Source organism: Sinocyclocheilus rhinocerous, unplaced genomic scaffold, assembly GCF_001515625.1.
Source record: "Sinocyclocheilus rhinocerous isolate Xijiao unplaced genomic scaffold, SAMN03320098_v1.1 scaffold19, whole genome shotgun sequence".
NCBI lineage: Eukaryota > Metazoa > Chordata > Actinopteri > Cypriniformes > Cyprinidae > Sinocyclocheilus > Sinocyclocheilus rhinocerous.
Window position 1 is genome coordinate 988,955 of NW_015638975.1, and position 16,799 is coordinate 1,005,753.

The 16,799-nt window shown below is 39.1% G+C and overlaps 1 protein-coding gene across 1 annotated transcript; it reads right to left on the reverse strand.

Moving 5' to 3' along the window:
• Positions 1–12,671: 12,671 nt before the first annotated feature.
• On the reverse strand, positions 12,672–16,066 carry polr2m (RNA polymerase II subunit M). The gene is made up of 4 exons (XM_016566125.1): positions 15,783–16,066; positions 14,791–15,357; positions 13,307–13,514; positions 12,672–13,020 (listed from the first exon to the last, which is right to left on the reverse strand). The coding sequence occupies exons 1-4, from the start codon at positions 15,890–15,892 to the stop codon at positions 12,877–12,879; spliced, it is 1,029 nt and encodes a 342-aa protein (XP_016421611.1). The 5' UTR covers positions 15,893–16,066; the 3' UTR covers positions 12,672–12,876.
• Between the last annotated feature and the right edge of the window lie 733 nt (positions 16,067–16,799).

A 16,799-nucleotide genomic window follows, 5' to 3' on the forward strand; every position in this document is an offset into this window, starting at 1 on the left:
AGGAGACTGGAGGGAGGGCGTGTGTGCGTGTGTGCATGGAGGGAGAGAGAAATTAGAAGAATCTCCAGACTTCAGTAAAACATTCGGTATTCTGCCCGTTCGCACTAAACGCTGAAAGAGAGCCACAAAGGATTCATTCACATGAAAGCGCCTGCAGCTTATACACAGCTCTGCTTAAAGAGATGAGAAAACAGTTATTTCAGTCCACAGGGCATCCAACTGCTTTGACTGATCATTAGGGGCTAGTTAGCAGCCTTTACCATCCCAGTCTCATCCAAGAGACGGAGTCGCCTTTCACTATAAAATCCCTGAAACGAGCGCAGTAAACACAACAATTAAAAAAATGCTCCATGTAAATCTAGCTTTCAGCAGAAAAAAAAATGAAAACACAACCCTTTCCTTTCTTTGTGGTTTGCTGGATTAAAAGGCCTGTTTCCGGCCCACATGTTGGAGATGCTGGTCGCCCCTGAAGGTGTTTAGTGCGAGCGAGCCATGTAGTGCCGAGGCACGGGCAGCTGGGAGAGATTAATAAAGAGAGGGAAGGTTCGTAAATACTGCTGCCCTGCAGTGATGAATGCCTCCGCAGTACATAGACAGCAGGATGGGAGATAAGGGGAGAAAAGACAAACACTCCGTTTCAGCCCAGGACATGTTGCACCCAGCCAGGCCTTAACCTTAAAGAGCACTTGGACCAAAGGTCTCCAAACACTAGAGGACAGCATACCATGGGCTTTAGAGGAGCTAAGTCGTGACTAGACAAAAATTATGGAAGGGTCAACTTTCTGGTCAATCTCACTCTCGGGGTTCATTTCTAATATGCAGATATAGTGCTCAAGAAAAATTGTTATTATTATCAATGTTGAAAACCTTGGTGCTTAATATTTCTGTGTAAACTGTTTTATGAGTGGCACAGAAAGGACACAATTCCACTTGAAAGACTGCATCATTCAGCAATTGCTCATAGTGACAAACAGGAGCCAATGATGTACAAAACATGAAAAATTCACAAAAAAAACTACTATGCAATACACTGAAAATGATCTCGGAGTGATTTGTATTTCAGCCAAGCAGATGGAAGCTATTTATTGATATGCAAACAAGTGAATCAAGTCTTGTTTTACCAGAGAAGAGGAATGCTGTGGTTATGAAGAGGGTGAAAAAGAGCAGAAAACAGTGACATTTGGCCAGCAGGAGAGGAAGAGAGCGTTTAACGAGGTTTGTGAAGGAAATTTTCCTTTTGTGATGAGACAATGAAGAAAAAGCTATAGTATACGTGCACTTGACAATCAAGATTATAGAACACACCTCAAGTTTAGGAACATTTATAATGACTGTCACCTCAACACAACTGTCTTTTTCTTTCTTGCAGCAGATAGAAAAAAAAGTTCAAGCATTTTGCACCAAGGGTTAAAATCTATTAGTCCAATGATTCAGAAAAGATGCCTAAAACATATCTAAACAGCCGCTGAGAGTATCACATGGTTTAATATAAAGTGCTTCACATAGTTATTTCAAAGGGAATAATGACTCATCATCTCTTCTTCTAGTCCTTTTTTAAATGTTACTTTAAATGGATAGTTCACTCAAAATGAAAAGTCTGTCATAATTTACCTTCATGTTGTTCCAAACCTATAAGACTCTAGCAGAAGATTGTCCATACAAAGCAAGTCAATGGGGTACAATGCTGTTTTAGACCCCACTAACTCTACTTTTTGGATTAACTATTCCTCTAAGTAATTTATTATTACTGAAAAGGTGGACAGGCCTAACACCAGATTATAAAACTGCGAAATAACAAAAAGAAAACCGGAATAAAATTCCCAAAAAGTAGCTAATTAACATATCATACATAACTGTTTGACTAAATTAGAATGATCAGTCCATTCCAGCAAGAGTTAACTTTCTCCCTAACGTGCTTCATTCGGCAAATAAGTTATGCTCAGCTCTTGGCACAGAGTTGTCCAGTTCTGATGATGTCACTCAGACCTCTGTGACCCAGAGCTGGGCGTATCGGCCATGGTTGCGCAGGAAAGCCTTTCTCTCACTGCAGGATGTTTTTCTGGGCAGACTGCGAGGAGTCGCTTTAACAGTGGGCGATTATTATTTAACAAAGCTCTGCACTGGACACACACTCCTCACCAACACACATATATACAGTATACACTCCTGAGAGAGAAAGGTGTTAAGACCATTCAATAATGTGTATTTGCGTTGGCCCCAATCGCAAAAGCACTGGGCACACATAGACAGACAGCGCTGTTATTCACACATCATATCACAGGAATCAGTATGTGTGTGCAATGGAAAATATAAAGGAATAATCATATTGAGCAATGCCTATGTTTACAAAATGGCATCCACTACCACACCCAAGGGAGGCGAGAGTGAGGGGTGAGGTTATAGTTAACAATGACATAGAGCGTTTAAAAATCATATGTTGAGTAACAATATTTGGGGAGAGAGAGAGACAAGGGAAAGTTAGGTAGAGAGAAACTCAAGCCAAGAGAAAAGGCCATTTCAGGGGCCTCGTTTAAGCTATGATGACCAAACAATTGCTTCATTGCCTCAGTGAGAAGCCAAAGCATTTTGTTCTGGCGTGAAGCTCCTCAGATGTTCTTTCATATGGTCTGGCAAGGTTAAGGTAAAAGAATAAGCTTGGCTACAATTCAGCAGAGCCATCTCCTTCGAGAGCTCCCCTATGCACCCTCAGTGATATGTGGCTGAACAGGGACAGCACATTAGCTTAATGGGCGGACAAATGACTCCTCCGTCGTCATAGCCGTGTGCCTGGACAGTTAATCCAAAGGCTTCATCACTTTGGTTCAATGCGCTGAAGCTGACACGTCGCCACTCTCAACAGCCGAATGGATCATTTCAATTAAAGCCAAAAATACCAGTAATGACTCAAACGGTGATTAAGTAAAGATGTGTTTAAGGCTTAAACTGTTCCATACATCAGATGAGTATGGGTAGAGTGCAGATGTTTGAGATGCCGATTTGCTCTGCTGAGATCTTTCTAATGGCATCATTTCCTGTCTCAGGACCTCAGAGCTATTATTTTAAATGCATATATAGTTTGCTCTGGTTCTCAGTTTCTATTTGTGCCTTTATTTTAGCCCTTTGTATAACACATCGAGCATGTTTACCTGGACCTCAAAAAGTTTGATTTTAGTCAGACTAAAGTGATTTTTTTTTTTTCAATGTCATGTAAACACTTTACCCTTATGAAAAGGCAGTTTCACTTTTGCGTTCTTTAAAAAGAATATTTATGATGGAAATAAAATACTTTAAAAGAACATACTTAAGTTCAAAATGAATGTAATGTTTTTCACTTAACTGCATGTCAACTGCATTGAAATTAAAATGTATAATTTAAATTTAATTATTTTAACTTATTGAAGTAGGGGTTACATTTACAGTATATCAATTACAATCAGAGCATATCTGTGCATGAAAATGCTGGAATAGCCCTCCTGAGGTCAGCATGCATAATTCAACAAATATATTAAACATAACTACTCCCCAGCACAAACTTTGGTCCTTATTGTCTCTATAATCACAAAACTGAGCTTGAATGGGTTGCAGGTGTCAGCACTAATAGTCACATAGGACCTCAAGTTCAATCACAGCTGCTTACTTCCTTTTGCCAGTTCCTGCTTAGCTTTTAAGAGATTCTCCTAACCCCATCATTCACTTTTTCCTATATGTCATTTTCTGTGTATACATTAATACCATGGTAGGCAAGAGGACAGGAGTTCTATGAGAGTGGGAAACCAGATGACCTGTTGAGAGTCTGAAGTGTTTAACCGTTATAATGTATTTCATCATCAGCTCCGTGAGCTCAAGTTGAGCCAATAATGGCCTAATGTATGTCTCTGTAATCAATAAGGTTTGCTATAGAGACGAGAAGAGAGAGATAAATCATGTTGTACTGTGCAGAAAGTCATTACATGTTAAATATATGACAGATTTATGTCATAACTTTCATTCATAAAATGCCATGAAGTGCAGTATAATTTTTTCATCAACACTTTACAGTAGGGTTAAATTCAGAAGCATTAATTAATTTTTTACAGCATTTATTAATCACGGTTAATGTGGATTTATAAATACACTATTGAATATTGTTAATTTATGTTCATTTATAAGGAATGATGAACAGTCAGCCCGTCGTTATTGCAGAATAAAGTCCAACAAGAGTTAGTTATATATAAATGTAATACAAACACACACACAAATATATAGGCCTAGATGTATGAATATTCATTACAATGCACAAAATAAAACAAACAATGCAATATTCCAGTAGCACTAATACTGAAATTTAACCTAGATTATTAAATGTGTAAAAGCATTGTGCATTGTCAGTTCACGACTCCTAATGAATGGGTGTTGAACTGAACCTTACTGCTAAGTCTTACGATTTATTCTAAAATGCTTCTTTAATTTGTTTTCAGTTTTCTTTAAGGAATTAGAAGTGGTTATACTGAAGAAACCAGAAGGAAAGTAAGTGGGAGAACAAGCTGGAGCTGTCAAAGCTTGAGCTGAAAGCACAAGATAAGCAAAGACAGTTCTGACACTGAGAAGAGCCTTTGCCGTGAGGTGCTTTTATACAGTCTGTCTGGGTATCACATGTTTGTGATTATTTTTGGGAAGTAATGAGGAGAAAAAGGGAGAGAATACGAGAGAGAGGGCATTTTAAGCAGATGATGAATATAACATCAATGGGAACTGTATCATCTTTGTGAAATCTGTGGAAATTTACTGCACGCAAACCTGTCAAAATATGAGTAGGGCACCGTGCGGGAGCTTTGAAAAAGATGCTCTCGAGGGAACAAAGATTCAAAGATTCAAGATTCAAGATTCAAAGCGTTTATTGTCATATGCCCAGTGAGGAAAAAAAGTTTCCCTGAGCAATGAAATTCTTACTTTGCTGTCCACAATGAATGCCAAGACAGTGCAAAACTATACACACACATACACAAACTATACACACATACATACACAATGTAAGAAACATAATAATAAAAACTATGCTGCAGTAGTAGGAATATAGACTATGAAAAAATAGAAATATAGACTATGACTAGACTACATATGCGAGTATAGAGTAGAAATATAGAATGTGAAAATAGAAATATAGACTATGTATATGGTATCTATATATGCGAATGTACAGTATTAACTTATGTGCAAAAAACAATAGTGCAGTAACAAGTGCAAATTGAGTGCAACTACATAATAACAATAGCAGCAGTAACAGTAACAGATGTGCAAATTGAGATGAGGCTACATGAGTAATATTAACAAATATACAATGGTAGTAATAACAGCAATAACATTACAAATGTTCAAATGAGATGAAACAATTTGGACCGACTGTTCTCTGAGATAGATAAGTCCACTAGCTAGCTACCTGTTTAAGAGTCTAATAGCTGAGGGGAAGAAGGAGTTCCTTAATCTGGAAGTCCTGCAATTTACACTCCTGTACCTCCGTCCTGAGGGTAGGAGTGTGAACAGTCTGTGTTGGGGGTGGGTGGGGTCTTTAGTGATGGATGCAGCTCTTCTGTGGACTCTACGATGGTAAATGGCCTGCAGAGAGGGCAGTGGAGTCCTGATGATCTTCTCAGCAGTCTTCACCACTCTCTGCAGACGTTTGCGGTCCCTTACAGTAGTGCTGCCATACCATGCAGTGATGCAGCTGGTCAAGACGCTCTCAACTACACAGCTGTAGAAGTTGTTGAGGATCTTAGGTGACATGCCAAACTTCCTCAGCCTCACTTATTAATTATTAATTATAGCATTATTAATGTTCAAAGAATGCCCTGTAACTAATGAATGTCCAGGATTATGTTTGGCCATTAAAGGTACTTCAAGAACTGTCTGTGGTGACCTATTTCTCTTCCTGAAGAGGGTCAAAAGAAAAAAAACTCCATCCTTTAAGTCCTGCAGAGCAAGTCACTTTGTGTGTCATCTCTCTTCTTGCCTCTGAAATTCACAATGCTTATCAAAGCATGATGAGACATGAGATCAGCAGGGGGCGTCAAATGACCTGTCACTTTCACAGGGTTCCTCCCTCTCCCGAAGATCCACACAGAACGAATTTGATATTGAACGTTCATGTGAGCGACACCATCTGTCTGTGAAGAGGTCCCATGCTGCATGTGAAATCTGATGAGAGGAAACAAAGGGAAGGGAAAGAAAAAACGAACGAAGGGCAAAAGAAACTTTCAATGGTAAAGAAGCAAGAGGAGGATAAGGAAAGTTTCCTCTGTCTCTTGCTCTGCTTTATATTGCTCTAAACTGTGACAGACAGCATTACCAACTCGAGGCTATGAGCGATTGCCAATTCGTGATACATTTCAACAATTGTCACGGTCCTGTGCGCAATTATGTTTCGTTTAACATTGGCACCGAACAGAAAAGCACAGGAAGACAAACATCCCGTTGAAATGCAGTTAAATCGCCCGATAAACTCCACGCCTGCTGAATCACTCCTCAGGCCATAACAAAAAGGTGTTTCTTTCTCTGCATTCCGCTCATTTGAATTCTGGCTAAATGTTATGCTAGAAACAGGCCACTTGAGGTCAAAGGTTATGATACTGACTAAAATAAAAGGACAACGCAGTGGAAGAAGTCAATTAAAAGCAAATTAAATCTAATTATTGCATTTTAATACAGCCAGTCTTCCACAGCTTAAGATCATTATGGGCTTGGACAGCATCTCCTTCCTCATTAGAAAAATATGTTTGCCTTTTGAGGAGATGAAGCTCCGGTTTTCATGACAGAGGGATTGTGGGGAGAATGCTTATGTAAATAAACAAATTAGGAGGTGCACAAACAGACACGGACACACACACACACACACATAAACTTGTAGTCTATTAAGCCAGGCTGCAGACTAGCAAAGTCAACATGTAGCTCCAATCAGAAACACCAGGGATCCCAGCACTCAAGGTTGTCTTGGCACGCGGACAACATTACAGCACATAAACAAGGCTATGGGTCCATATCAAGGCCCTGTAATTGTCATGAGCTGGGCTGAGAAGAACTGCCTTGTTTTTACTGCACGCTTTTTACTTCTGTTGTACGACCAAAGGGCCGGTGAGCAAATCTTTACAAGTCGTGCTGGAGTCGTATAATATAAGAGAATCTGGCCATTGGGAAATAAATAAATAAATAAATCTAGAACAAAAACGACACAACCCAGATCTAGTCAAGTCCAAAGTAAGTTTCTCACCCTCAACAGTTTGCCTCTTTCGCACCTGCAATACTGTAAAGTAGGCAATGACAATATTTGACATGTCGTCGATTGTATTTCATGACCCTTTAAATTAAGTTAGCACTCTCCATTTGTAACGTCTGGCAGTATTCCCTGAGTAGCTGCTAATTCACACTCCTGGTGCTTGTCAATTGGTGCATTCAGAAATGAGAAAGCATGATTTCACTTGAATAGCATGGAAATAATTAAAAACAGCATTACACTGCATTCATCGGCAGACAGCTTGAGACTGACCTCATGTACACATGTACACAGATAGAGAGGCTCATTGCTTGGAGATGGTACTCGGATGCCTGGTAACCCAAATTGATTTTCCTCGGCTTGCTAAATAACCAGAAACTCGCACAATATGCAAGTACATCTATGCAAAATCCCACCCAAGTGATGCATTAAACCGCCGAAGAAACTGAGTAACTCGACGCTCGCAGTACCGCTGATGGATGGAAAAGGGAACGGAGGCTTTGAGTAATACAGGCGGGGGAAGAAAAAAAAGTTGGACAAAAGCACATTGTTGTTGTTACATTAATCTGGATACAAGAATGGGAATTTTCCTCCTCATTATGATCACACGCTGCTGGGCAAGCGGCTCCATTTTCTTCCCCCACCGTGCCCTGGCAGCTCGAAGCATCCCTGCTGAGGCGGCTTCCTCACCGTGATGAGTTTTTGACAGGCTTTACAGCCGTGCCAGGCCAGACAGTGGCTGAGCAGAATGTTGGCAGTTTTTTGGCGGTTATAATCTCCTCATCTCTCTTGCTCCGTGCTTTTGAGACGGACCAGCTATCACATAATTGTTATGCAAACTTCTTAGAGCAACAGTTTGTTTAAGCACATGTGGACTATTATTTGAAATGATACAATTTTTCCCCAGGGGCCAGTTGCATAAACTGTTTAGACTAGTCTTAAAAAGTTAGTCACCTAATTTGTTTTCTTCAAGACTGGTCATAACTTTTTTAATTCAGTTATGAAAAGGTAGATTGTTCCTATTTTTATTGGAAAAGTAAGACTGATTACTACCCCTTGGCAACTGCTAGTTGGTCAAACTAGTTCTTAAGACACAGTCTTAACATGGTGGCTAAGTTTATGCAACTGGCTAACTTAACTGGTAACAGATCTGCTAGAGTTCTGGAGGATCGTCTAGAGAACAAACATTATCTTCTGCAGGTGTAAACCCCACTCTGGGAGATATTATATAGTTATTAGAGCTCTGAGCTAAACATACAACTACAATTTCAGCATACATGTGTATCAAATTACCCATTACACTTTTAAGTTGATTTAGCTAGTGAAATGAATGGCAAAAAGCTGAAGCCACTAATGGCAACAAAATGATGCTGAATCATTTCAGTGAGCTCACATCAGTAAATTGCACTAAATAGCAATATAAGAAATATCTGATGGTTGAGAATAATTGCATTAAAAACCTCTTCAGACAAAAAAAAAAAAAAAAGAAATATGAACCCTCTCAGTCTAAATGACTGAAATAGAGGGTTTTGTTCAGCATGTGAAACACAGAAGCACTGCTGCCATCTGCTGTCTGCTCAAGGAAACAATTTCGGCTTAATCCTTTAAGGACAGGACACAAGTAGAATACAAAGTGGCTAAATAACCGCTTCTAGTTTCACTTTAATCGATGTCATGCATCCACTCATCTCAATTTAAAAATTGAAATTCTCTCATCATTTAATCACCTTCATATTGATCCAACTTCCAGACTGTCTTCTGCAGAAGCAGCGAAACACAAAATATTAAAACAGATTAGGTAAATGATAACAGAATTTTCATTTTTAAACTGAGATAAGTGGATGCATGACAGGGGAAGCTAGAAGCATGACTATATAGTCACTTTGTATGCTGTATTCAATTTTTATTGAACGTGGTACGATAGCAGAATCTTCAATCAATAACTACCTTAGAGTGCTATGTAAAAAACAAAGTATGACAATATGGTAATCACTGAAATCCAGGATGTATTTCAAAGTACTATATGGCATTACTATCTGAAACGATCATGGTGCCATGGTACCACCACAGTATTTTTTGCCAGGGTTGTTAGTAAATTCAAGCAATAAAGAGAGCAGAGAGAAGCATTCTCGCTCCTTTTTTGTGCACTTAAGATATTCCCGTCGTATTCACATGGACTTGAGGGAGCAGATGTGAGGTCGTCATGTCTTTCCTGATCATATGACCACATTGCTGGAAAACATCAGGAATGATATGAAGTGTTTCTTCAACAGCACCCTCATTTACAACATTTCCATTTAATCCAGACATCTCTACAGCCAACAGTCAATATTGAGGTTTCTCATCAAGCACTGACACACCCTCTCCTTCCTGCATTAGCAACCACTGTATCATAACCACACTCGACCCAAAGATTTGAAAGCAAATGTATTGATTAAAAAACTGAATCATTGTCATTGTCTTAATCAGCCTATATCCGGCAGTAAAAATAGGATGACTTCTTAGTTAGTTAATTGGTTTGCAACTAAGCACTGTATAATTATTTCTATCAAAACCAGAACTACAACTACAGAACTACACAATGACATGGTTGAATGTAATGTAATCTAAATTAAAACATTAGAGCAGTGGTTCTCAACCAGGGGGCCCTAGACAAACTTTCAGTTTAAACTTAAAAGGGATAGTTCACCCAAAAATTAAAATTCTGTCATTAATTACTCACCCTCATGTCGTTCCAAACCAGTAAGACCTTCGTTCATCTTCAGAACACAAATTAAGATATTTTTGATGCATTCTGAGAGCTCTCTGACCCTCCCATAGACAGCAATGTAATCAACACGATCAAGGTCCAGAAACGTAGCAAGGACATCGGTAAAATAATCCATGTGACATCAGAGGTTCAACCATAATTTTACGAAGCTAGGAGAATACTTTTTGTACGCAAAGAAAACAGAAATAACGACTTCATTAAACAATTCGTCTCCTCCGCGTCACCCTAGCGCCATTTCGGAGAGTATCCACTGAACGCAAACAGCGTATGCTGGAGACGAACTGTTGAATATAGTAGTTATTTTTGTTTTCTTTGTGTACAAAAAGTAATCTTTAGCTTCATAAAATTACGGAGTCAGAGCGCTCTCAGAATTCATCAAAAATATCTTAATTTGTGTTCTGAAGATGAACGGAGGTCTTACGGGTTTAAAACGACATGAGGGTGAGTAATTAATGACAGAATTTTAATTTTTGTGTGAATCTATAACTTAAAATATTATAAAACAAAAACATTAAAAATAAAGATATACAACATTAAACTGAAAATATAAGTTTGATTTATTACAACAGAAGTAGAAGAGGTACATATCTGATTAGATAAAAGGGCCTTCGAAAACTGTCTTGGAGAACGGGGGCCTTGGAGCCAAAAAGTTATGCATTTGGGTATGTGACCTGCTCTGAGTCTCATTAGAGCTCAGATTTACTGAGAAACTAGATCTAGAGTAGACAGAGAAAAGGCTAGGGAGAGGAACAAAGACAGATTTATGTCTCAAAGCAGTGATGAATCAAAATGCCTTTAAATAAGATAAAGTAGCAAGAGAAATGCGTTATTCCAACTTTATTCTACCCTGCATAATTAGCTCATATTCTCTGCTGCAGTAAAATGTTTTCATTGGCAAAAACAGTATCCTTTCATCCTGTTCACAGCTCAAAAATTTTGCCCATTCTCTGAGGGCATGATTTCACACTTGTGGTAGATGAAAACCACTTGCAGATGACTCCACGAGACGTTTATTGATCCGAGACGATGGGTGTGGGGGCATGTGGAAAGCAAAAACTGCAGCAAAAAACAACAAAGACACTGTCGGGACGCATGCTTGAGACCAACGCAAGCATATCTATGTACTCACGAGCGGATCAGATCAGCACGGCAATCTAGTGTGTAATTGATAACAGTCTTTTTTCCTCTGTATGCAAGGTAGACTTAATTAATACCACATAGAGAGGAGATTCTTTCTGGACAAGTCTGACATATTTATCACGAGACGTCTGGATAAGGCACTCTGGAGTTCATCACAGACGGTGTCTAAACAATAACCTGCCAGATGTGTTACGATCTTTTTTCTGAGGCAGCAGTTCCCATCAACGGGCAGAAGCAATTACTAGAGGTTATCACAGGTCATCAACTGCAGAGCGCCGCAGATTTGGATTTCCTCCATCTTCAAGCTTCCTTTTCTCCATTTAAATATACAGATTCCTGAATAATATGTAAAGAAAATACGTTGTTTACATTCTGAGAAGTTAAAAAAAAGAGTGAATTTTAAGAATTTTTATTAGCGCTCATGGCTTTGGAAATTGCATGTGTCATGTCTGTCTATCTGTTGCCATCCCAGAATGCATTGCCACTTCATGCAGTAACATGATCTAAATAAAATCCAGATGTACTCCACCAATTGGTCTAATTCCTTCAAGCCTCGATATTTCACATTGCATATATTAATCATCTGAGGCATGTCACAGATTTCTGCACTGATAACAACATCCCTCCCTTCAAACGACAGCTGACTCATTCCAATCAAACCAGTGGGGCGCTTAACAAAACAATGCTGTGGAAAGGGAGGGAGACAGACATTTCCCGGGCTGCTGCACTCAAGTGACAAAACATTAAGTGCTTCCACATTTAGTTTATAAAACTGCGGTTTCTGTTATCTGATTCAAAGAACCAACCACAAGCTTTAGAGGTCAATTCAGAGGGTTTTTTAAATAAACACTAAGAAAGGTCATACAAAAATATTCTATTACCATCTTCAGAATAACACACGATATACACCCTTAAAGTTATGGCTGATAAGAGCTTCGAATTATATTATTCTATACAAGACAACAGGTGTGGACCTGCCGAGGTATCAGGTTTTTTGGCATTAAGCTTGCCAAGATAATCTGTTACTGTTGGACAGTAACATTTTCACATGCAAAAACGTTCGGTTTTCACACAATAACTCTTAACTTGGTTCAACCTGCTGTTATTTATCTTCAATGGCAGAATCCAAGACATTGTCAGCGCAGTTCATGAAGAGCCCTTCTCTTGTCCTCAGGCTGAAAGCCTCTCTCCAGGGTCCTGAAGCATGGGCTCTAGGCCTAGAGTTGGTCCAGGGCAAGGGGCCAAACATATCAACAAGCCAGTGCCCTCTCTGTAGGGCCCCACGATCAGTCCTCCTCTGAGGAAAGCTGGGCCCCATCATCATGCACCTCTCTGTAGGCTGCCAGTGGGCCTCCTTCTGGGTTGTAACTCTCCATCTTGAAACTCAGACCATCTGCCAGCTTCTGGGCAACTTGTTTGGCCTGCAACTCCTGAAATGAACAGTATACACAATACCATAAATGTACTACTTCCTGAATACAGAACGAGGCAGAAACACCCACACACACACAATAACTCTTAACTTGATTCAACCTGCTGTTATTTATCTTCAATGGCAGAATCCAAGACATTGTCAGCACAGTTCATGAAGAGCCCTTCTCTTGTCCTCAGGCTGAAAGCCTCTCTCCAGGGTCCTGAAGCATGGGCTCTAGGCCTAGAGTTGGTCCAGGGCAAGGGGCCAAACATATCAACAAGCCAGTGCCCTCTCTGTAGGGCCCCACGATCAGTCCTCCTCTGAGGAAAGCTGGGCCCCATCATCATGCACCTCTCTGTAGGCTGCCAGTGGGCCTCCTTCTGGGTTGTAACTCTCCATCTTGAAACTCAGACCATCTGCCAGCTTCTGGGCAACTTGTTTGGCCTGCAACTCCTGAAATGAACAGTATACACAATACCATAAATGTACTACTTCCTGAATACAGAACGAGGCAGAAACACCCACACACAAGTGGCAAACATGCACAGGTCTTATACTCTCTGCTGGGTGTATTCAAGTAGTACTACTTCCTCTCAACATCTTAAAATAGTTGAAGATTTTGTGGGATAGAACGTTTTTGAGGCCTCATATGCTTTGAAATGTCATTTATGTATATCCCTTTGATCATTCAAATCTCAGTTTCTATCAGTCTGCTTTCAGCAAGACATCTTCAACCTACCAGGTGTTTTCTGGTCTGCTCTTGCAGAAGGTCAGCCGACTCCTCTAATGACAGCAGCTGGGCAGGACTGTGGTGCAGGGGTGGAAGCTGGGCCGCAGTGATGTCATCCAGGTGTTTTCGGTCTCGTTGTCTTCTGGCCTCTGCAATAAGTGGTGTGGTGCTGCCAGAGGCCTGACTAGGTGATGAAGACTCGGATTTCACAGCTAACCTAAATAAAACACAGACACTTTTAACCAAAGTTAATGTTAATGTATTTACTTAACATTTTCCAAACCCAAAAGACTTTGGCTCATCTTCAAAACACATATTAACGAAGCCTGAGAGGTTTCTGACCCAGTCCAGGTAACCAGAGCTTACCAGATCCAAAAAGGTAAATTGAATCCATATAAATAAAACGTTTTAAGCGCTGTGAAGAAATATAATCACTTGATATGAAAGGTAGGACAAACCTCATTGGTTCTTGTGCATCATGCATTCACGTTTGAGCTTCCATGTTTATCATACCTGCATGTAATGTGCTCAATGTGTATCAATCATTGTTTCAGGGTATCAGCAGGACTTGAAAAATCAAATCTAAGACTTTTTAAAGGGGTCATATGATGTTGCTAAAAAGAACATTATTTTGTGTATTTGGTGTAATGAAATGTGTTTATGCGGTTTAAGGTTAAAAAAACACATTATTTTCCACATACTGTACATTATTGTTTCTCCTCTATGCCCCGCCTTTCTGAAACGCGTCGATTTTTACAAAGCTCATCTTTCTGAAAAGTGAGGTATGCTGTGATCGGCCAGCTATCCAGTGCATTGTGATTGGCCGAATACCTCAAGCGTGTGACGGAAATGTAACGCCGCTTACCATACTGTGATGCCCTGTCCGGCTGGAGCGATGAGACAAAAACATTAAAACCCATTATAAACGAGGCATTTGTTGCATCCAGTGGGGACATAATTACGGATTATAATGACTTATACTGTCTTTTTACGCACTGCGTTGCATCGCGCCGCGTAAACATAAAACCACGTCTGCATTTGTGATCGGAGAAATGACAAACAACAAGCGCTACTCTACACTGCCCAAAACACGAGTTTGAATCGTCAGTGGCAAATTCTTTAAATATAATAAAATCGCATCATATGACCCCTTTAAGACATGTAAAATAAAATTAACACCATATAAGCGGGATAGAGCAATGTCTATGGTAAGTTTTTTATAGCCTTAAATTTAATGCAACTAAATTTTAGACTTTTTAAGGACCCACGGAAACCCTGTTGTTTAGATGTAAATAAAAATCTCTTCACAAGACTTGGATTAAACCACTTGATTCATACAGATTCATTTTACAATGCCTTTTTAAGAAATTTTTTGATGATCTAACAATAACAAAAATTAAATTTTTGTGTGAACTGTCCCTTTAATGTATTATATTTCAGCTTATTTTCCAAGAAAACACAAAGCTATGCAATGGCAGCATAGTTCCACTCACTGGTTTGGTTTGAATCTGGGCTTCCTCATATTCACACTTTTCTCTGTCTTCTCCAGAACTTCTATGTAATGTGGTTTCTTCTGTTGCTGATTACCCTGAAAGGGCTTACTAGGAGACAGAGCTTTTATGGTGTCTTGGTAGGAGCCACTGTTACTTTCATCAAGAGTTACTCGTCCAAACACCTCCACAAGCTCTGTGTCTTTCATCAGTGAAGCTGCTGCATTCCCACCGGCTGTTTGTAGCGTTTCAGCAGGCTCAGGCTGGGATGTCAAAGACTCCTCTTGGCCCAACAGACCACCATTTTCCTGTATGTTAGCCGCATCGATATTGACATTGGCTTGGTTTCTGTCATGGGATGGGATAATCATGTCCAAATTGGATTCTAAATGCTTATCTGTGCTTCGCTTGGCAAGGGCATGCTGATATTTAGCCTGAAACTCTGTCCGGACAGAGATTAAACTTGCTTGTTTTCTCTCCTCCTCCTCCAGATGTCCAAGTGCAATGTGTACTTTCTCCACAAAGTCAGCAATCTTCTTTCCCTTATCTGGAAGGCTCTGAAGAAATCTCCTGAAGAAATCATAAACAGTACAAATCACATTTAATCATATTTATTTACATAGCACAACAGAATGTTTTAAAGCAGCTTCACAGTAATAAACGTGAAAATAACAGTGTCCATGCTGCACACTATTGATTAATCATTTCAACAAGGTATCAAATTAATTTGTATTACATATAATTGGGTCTTTTTGCGTTTAATTATAAACTGTCCCAACTGTGTGACACTGACAGGATGCACTGATCTATGTTATTTAATAGACTAATAAGAAGGTGAGGGCGCCAAAGGATTTGGAAAGATCCAGAATATTTAATCAGCATAATAATCTAGTCAGAAATCTTAAATCCTAATTTAGCTATATATATACACATCATGAATTATGTATTCAGGAAACACTAAATTAAAATAAATGAAAAGCATAAAAAACACTTACTTATTAGACAGTAACTTTTCTTGTCGTGACAGTATCTCCAAGAGCTGATCTTTACTCTTGCTGCTCAGATCACCCACTTCCCCTTGGCGCGCTGTCCACGCCGACGACATGATCAAATCTGTGAAAAATAAACCAGTAAAATCTCACACTGGCACGTTCACCCTAGTCTTCATGACTGATCATCATACAGGACGTCAGAAATTCACTTATACCGCCATGTGTCAAAATAAGCAATGGCAATGAAGTAAGCGACGATAATACCACACCAGATATGTCACATTCATTACAAAATAAAAGACCCAAAGCAAAAACTGTCAATCGGAGTTCTACATTTTGTCATTCTCAACAAGTTTTTGTAAAATTACATTTTGTTAATTTCTGATTTAGAAAATGCTTACAATAAAACGTCAAGTTTGGTGTCCGTATTTCATTGTTAAAATCGTCGATTACTCGTGAGTAGGGTTGCCAACTTCAGAAAAGGAAAATAAGGGACAATCGTGGTTTTTCATAGAAAAATAAGGGACAGAATAAGGGATACACACACAGGCCTATTATATATATATACACACACACACACACACACACACACAGATTATATATATATACACACACACACACACACACACACACAGAGGTATATCTTTTAGATTTGTAATGTTTTTTTAAATGGAGTCTCTTATGCTCATCAATGTTGCATTTATTTTATCAAAAATACAGAAAAAAACAGTAATATTGTAAAATATTATTGCAATTTCTAATATTGGTTTCCTATCTTATTATACTTTAAAATATCATTTATTTCAGTGACGCAGCACTGAATTTTCAGCATCATTACTCCGGTCCTCAGTGTCACACGATCCTTTTATAAATCATTCTTATTCTGATTTATTATCAGTGTTGAAACTGTTGTGCTGCTTAATATTTTTTTGGAACCTTGTTTCCTAAAAAAAAAAAAAAATTTAAAAAAAAATAAATTATTTACTTATTATACATTTTTCGCACATAATGCAGTTTTTA

Bases quoted from the DNA above. Each gene is read 5' to 3' on its own strand.
- polr2m (XM_016566125.1), bottom strand. From the start codon at position 15,892: ATGTCGTCGGCGTGGACAGCGCGCCAAGGGGAAGTGGGTGATCTGAGC. The intron at 15,358-15,782 runs GTAAGTGTTTTT...TGATTTCTTCAG, and splicing joins GAAAAGTTACTGTCTAATAA to GAGATTTCTTCAGAGCCTTC. The intron at 13,021-13,306 runs GTAGGTTGAAGA...TGTTCATTTCAG, and splicing joins AGCAGACCAGAAAACACCTG to GAGTTGCAGGCCAAACAAGT.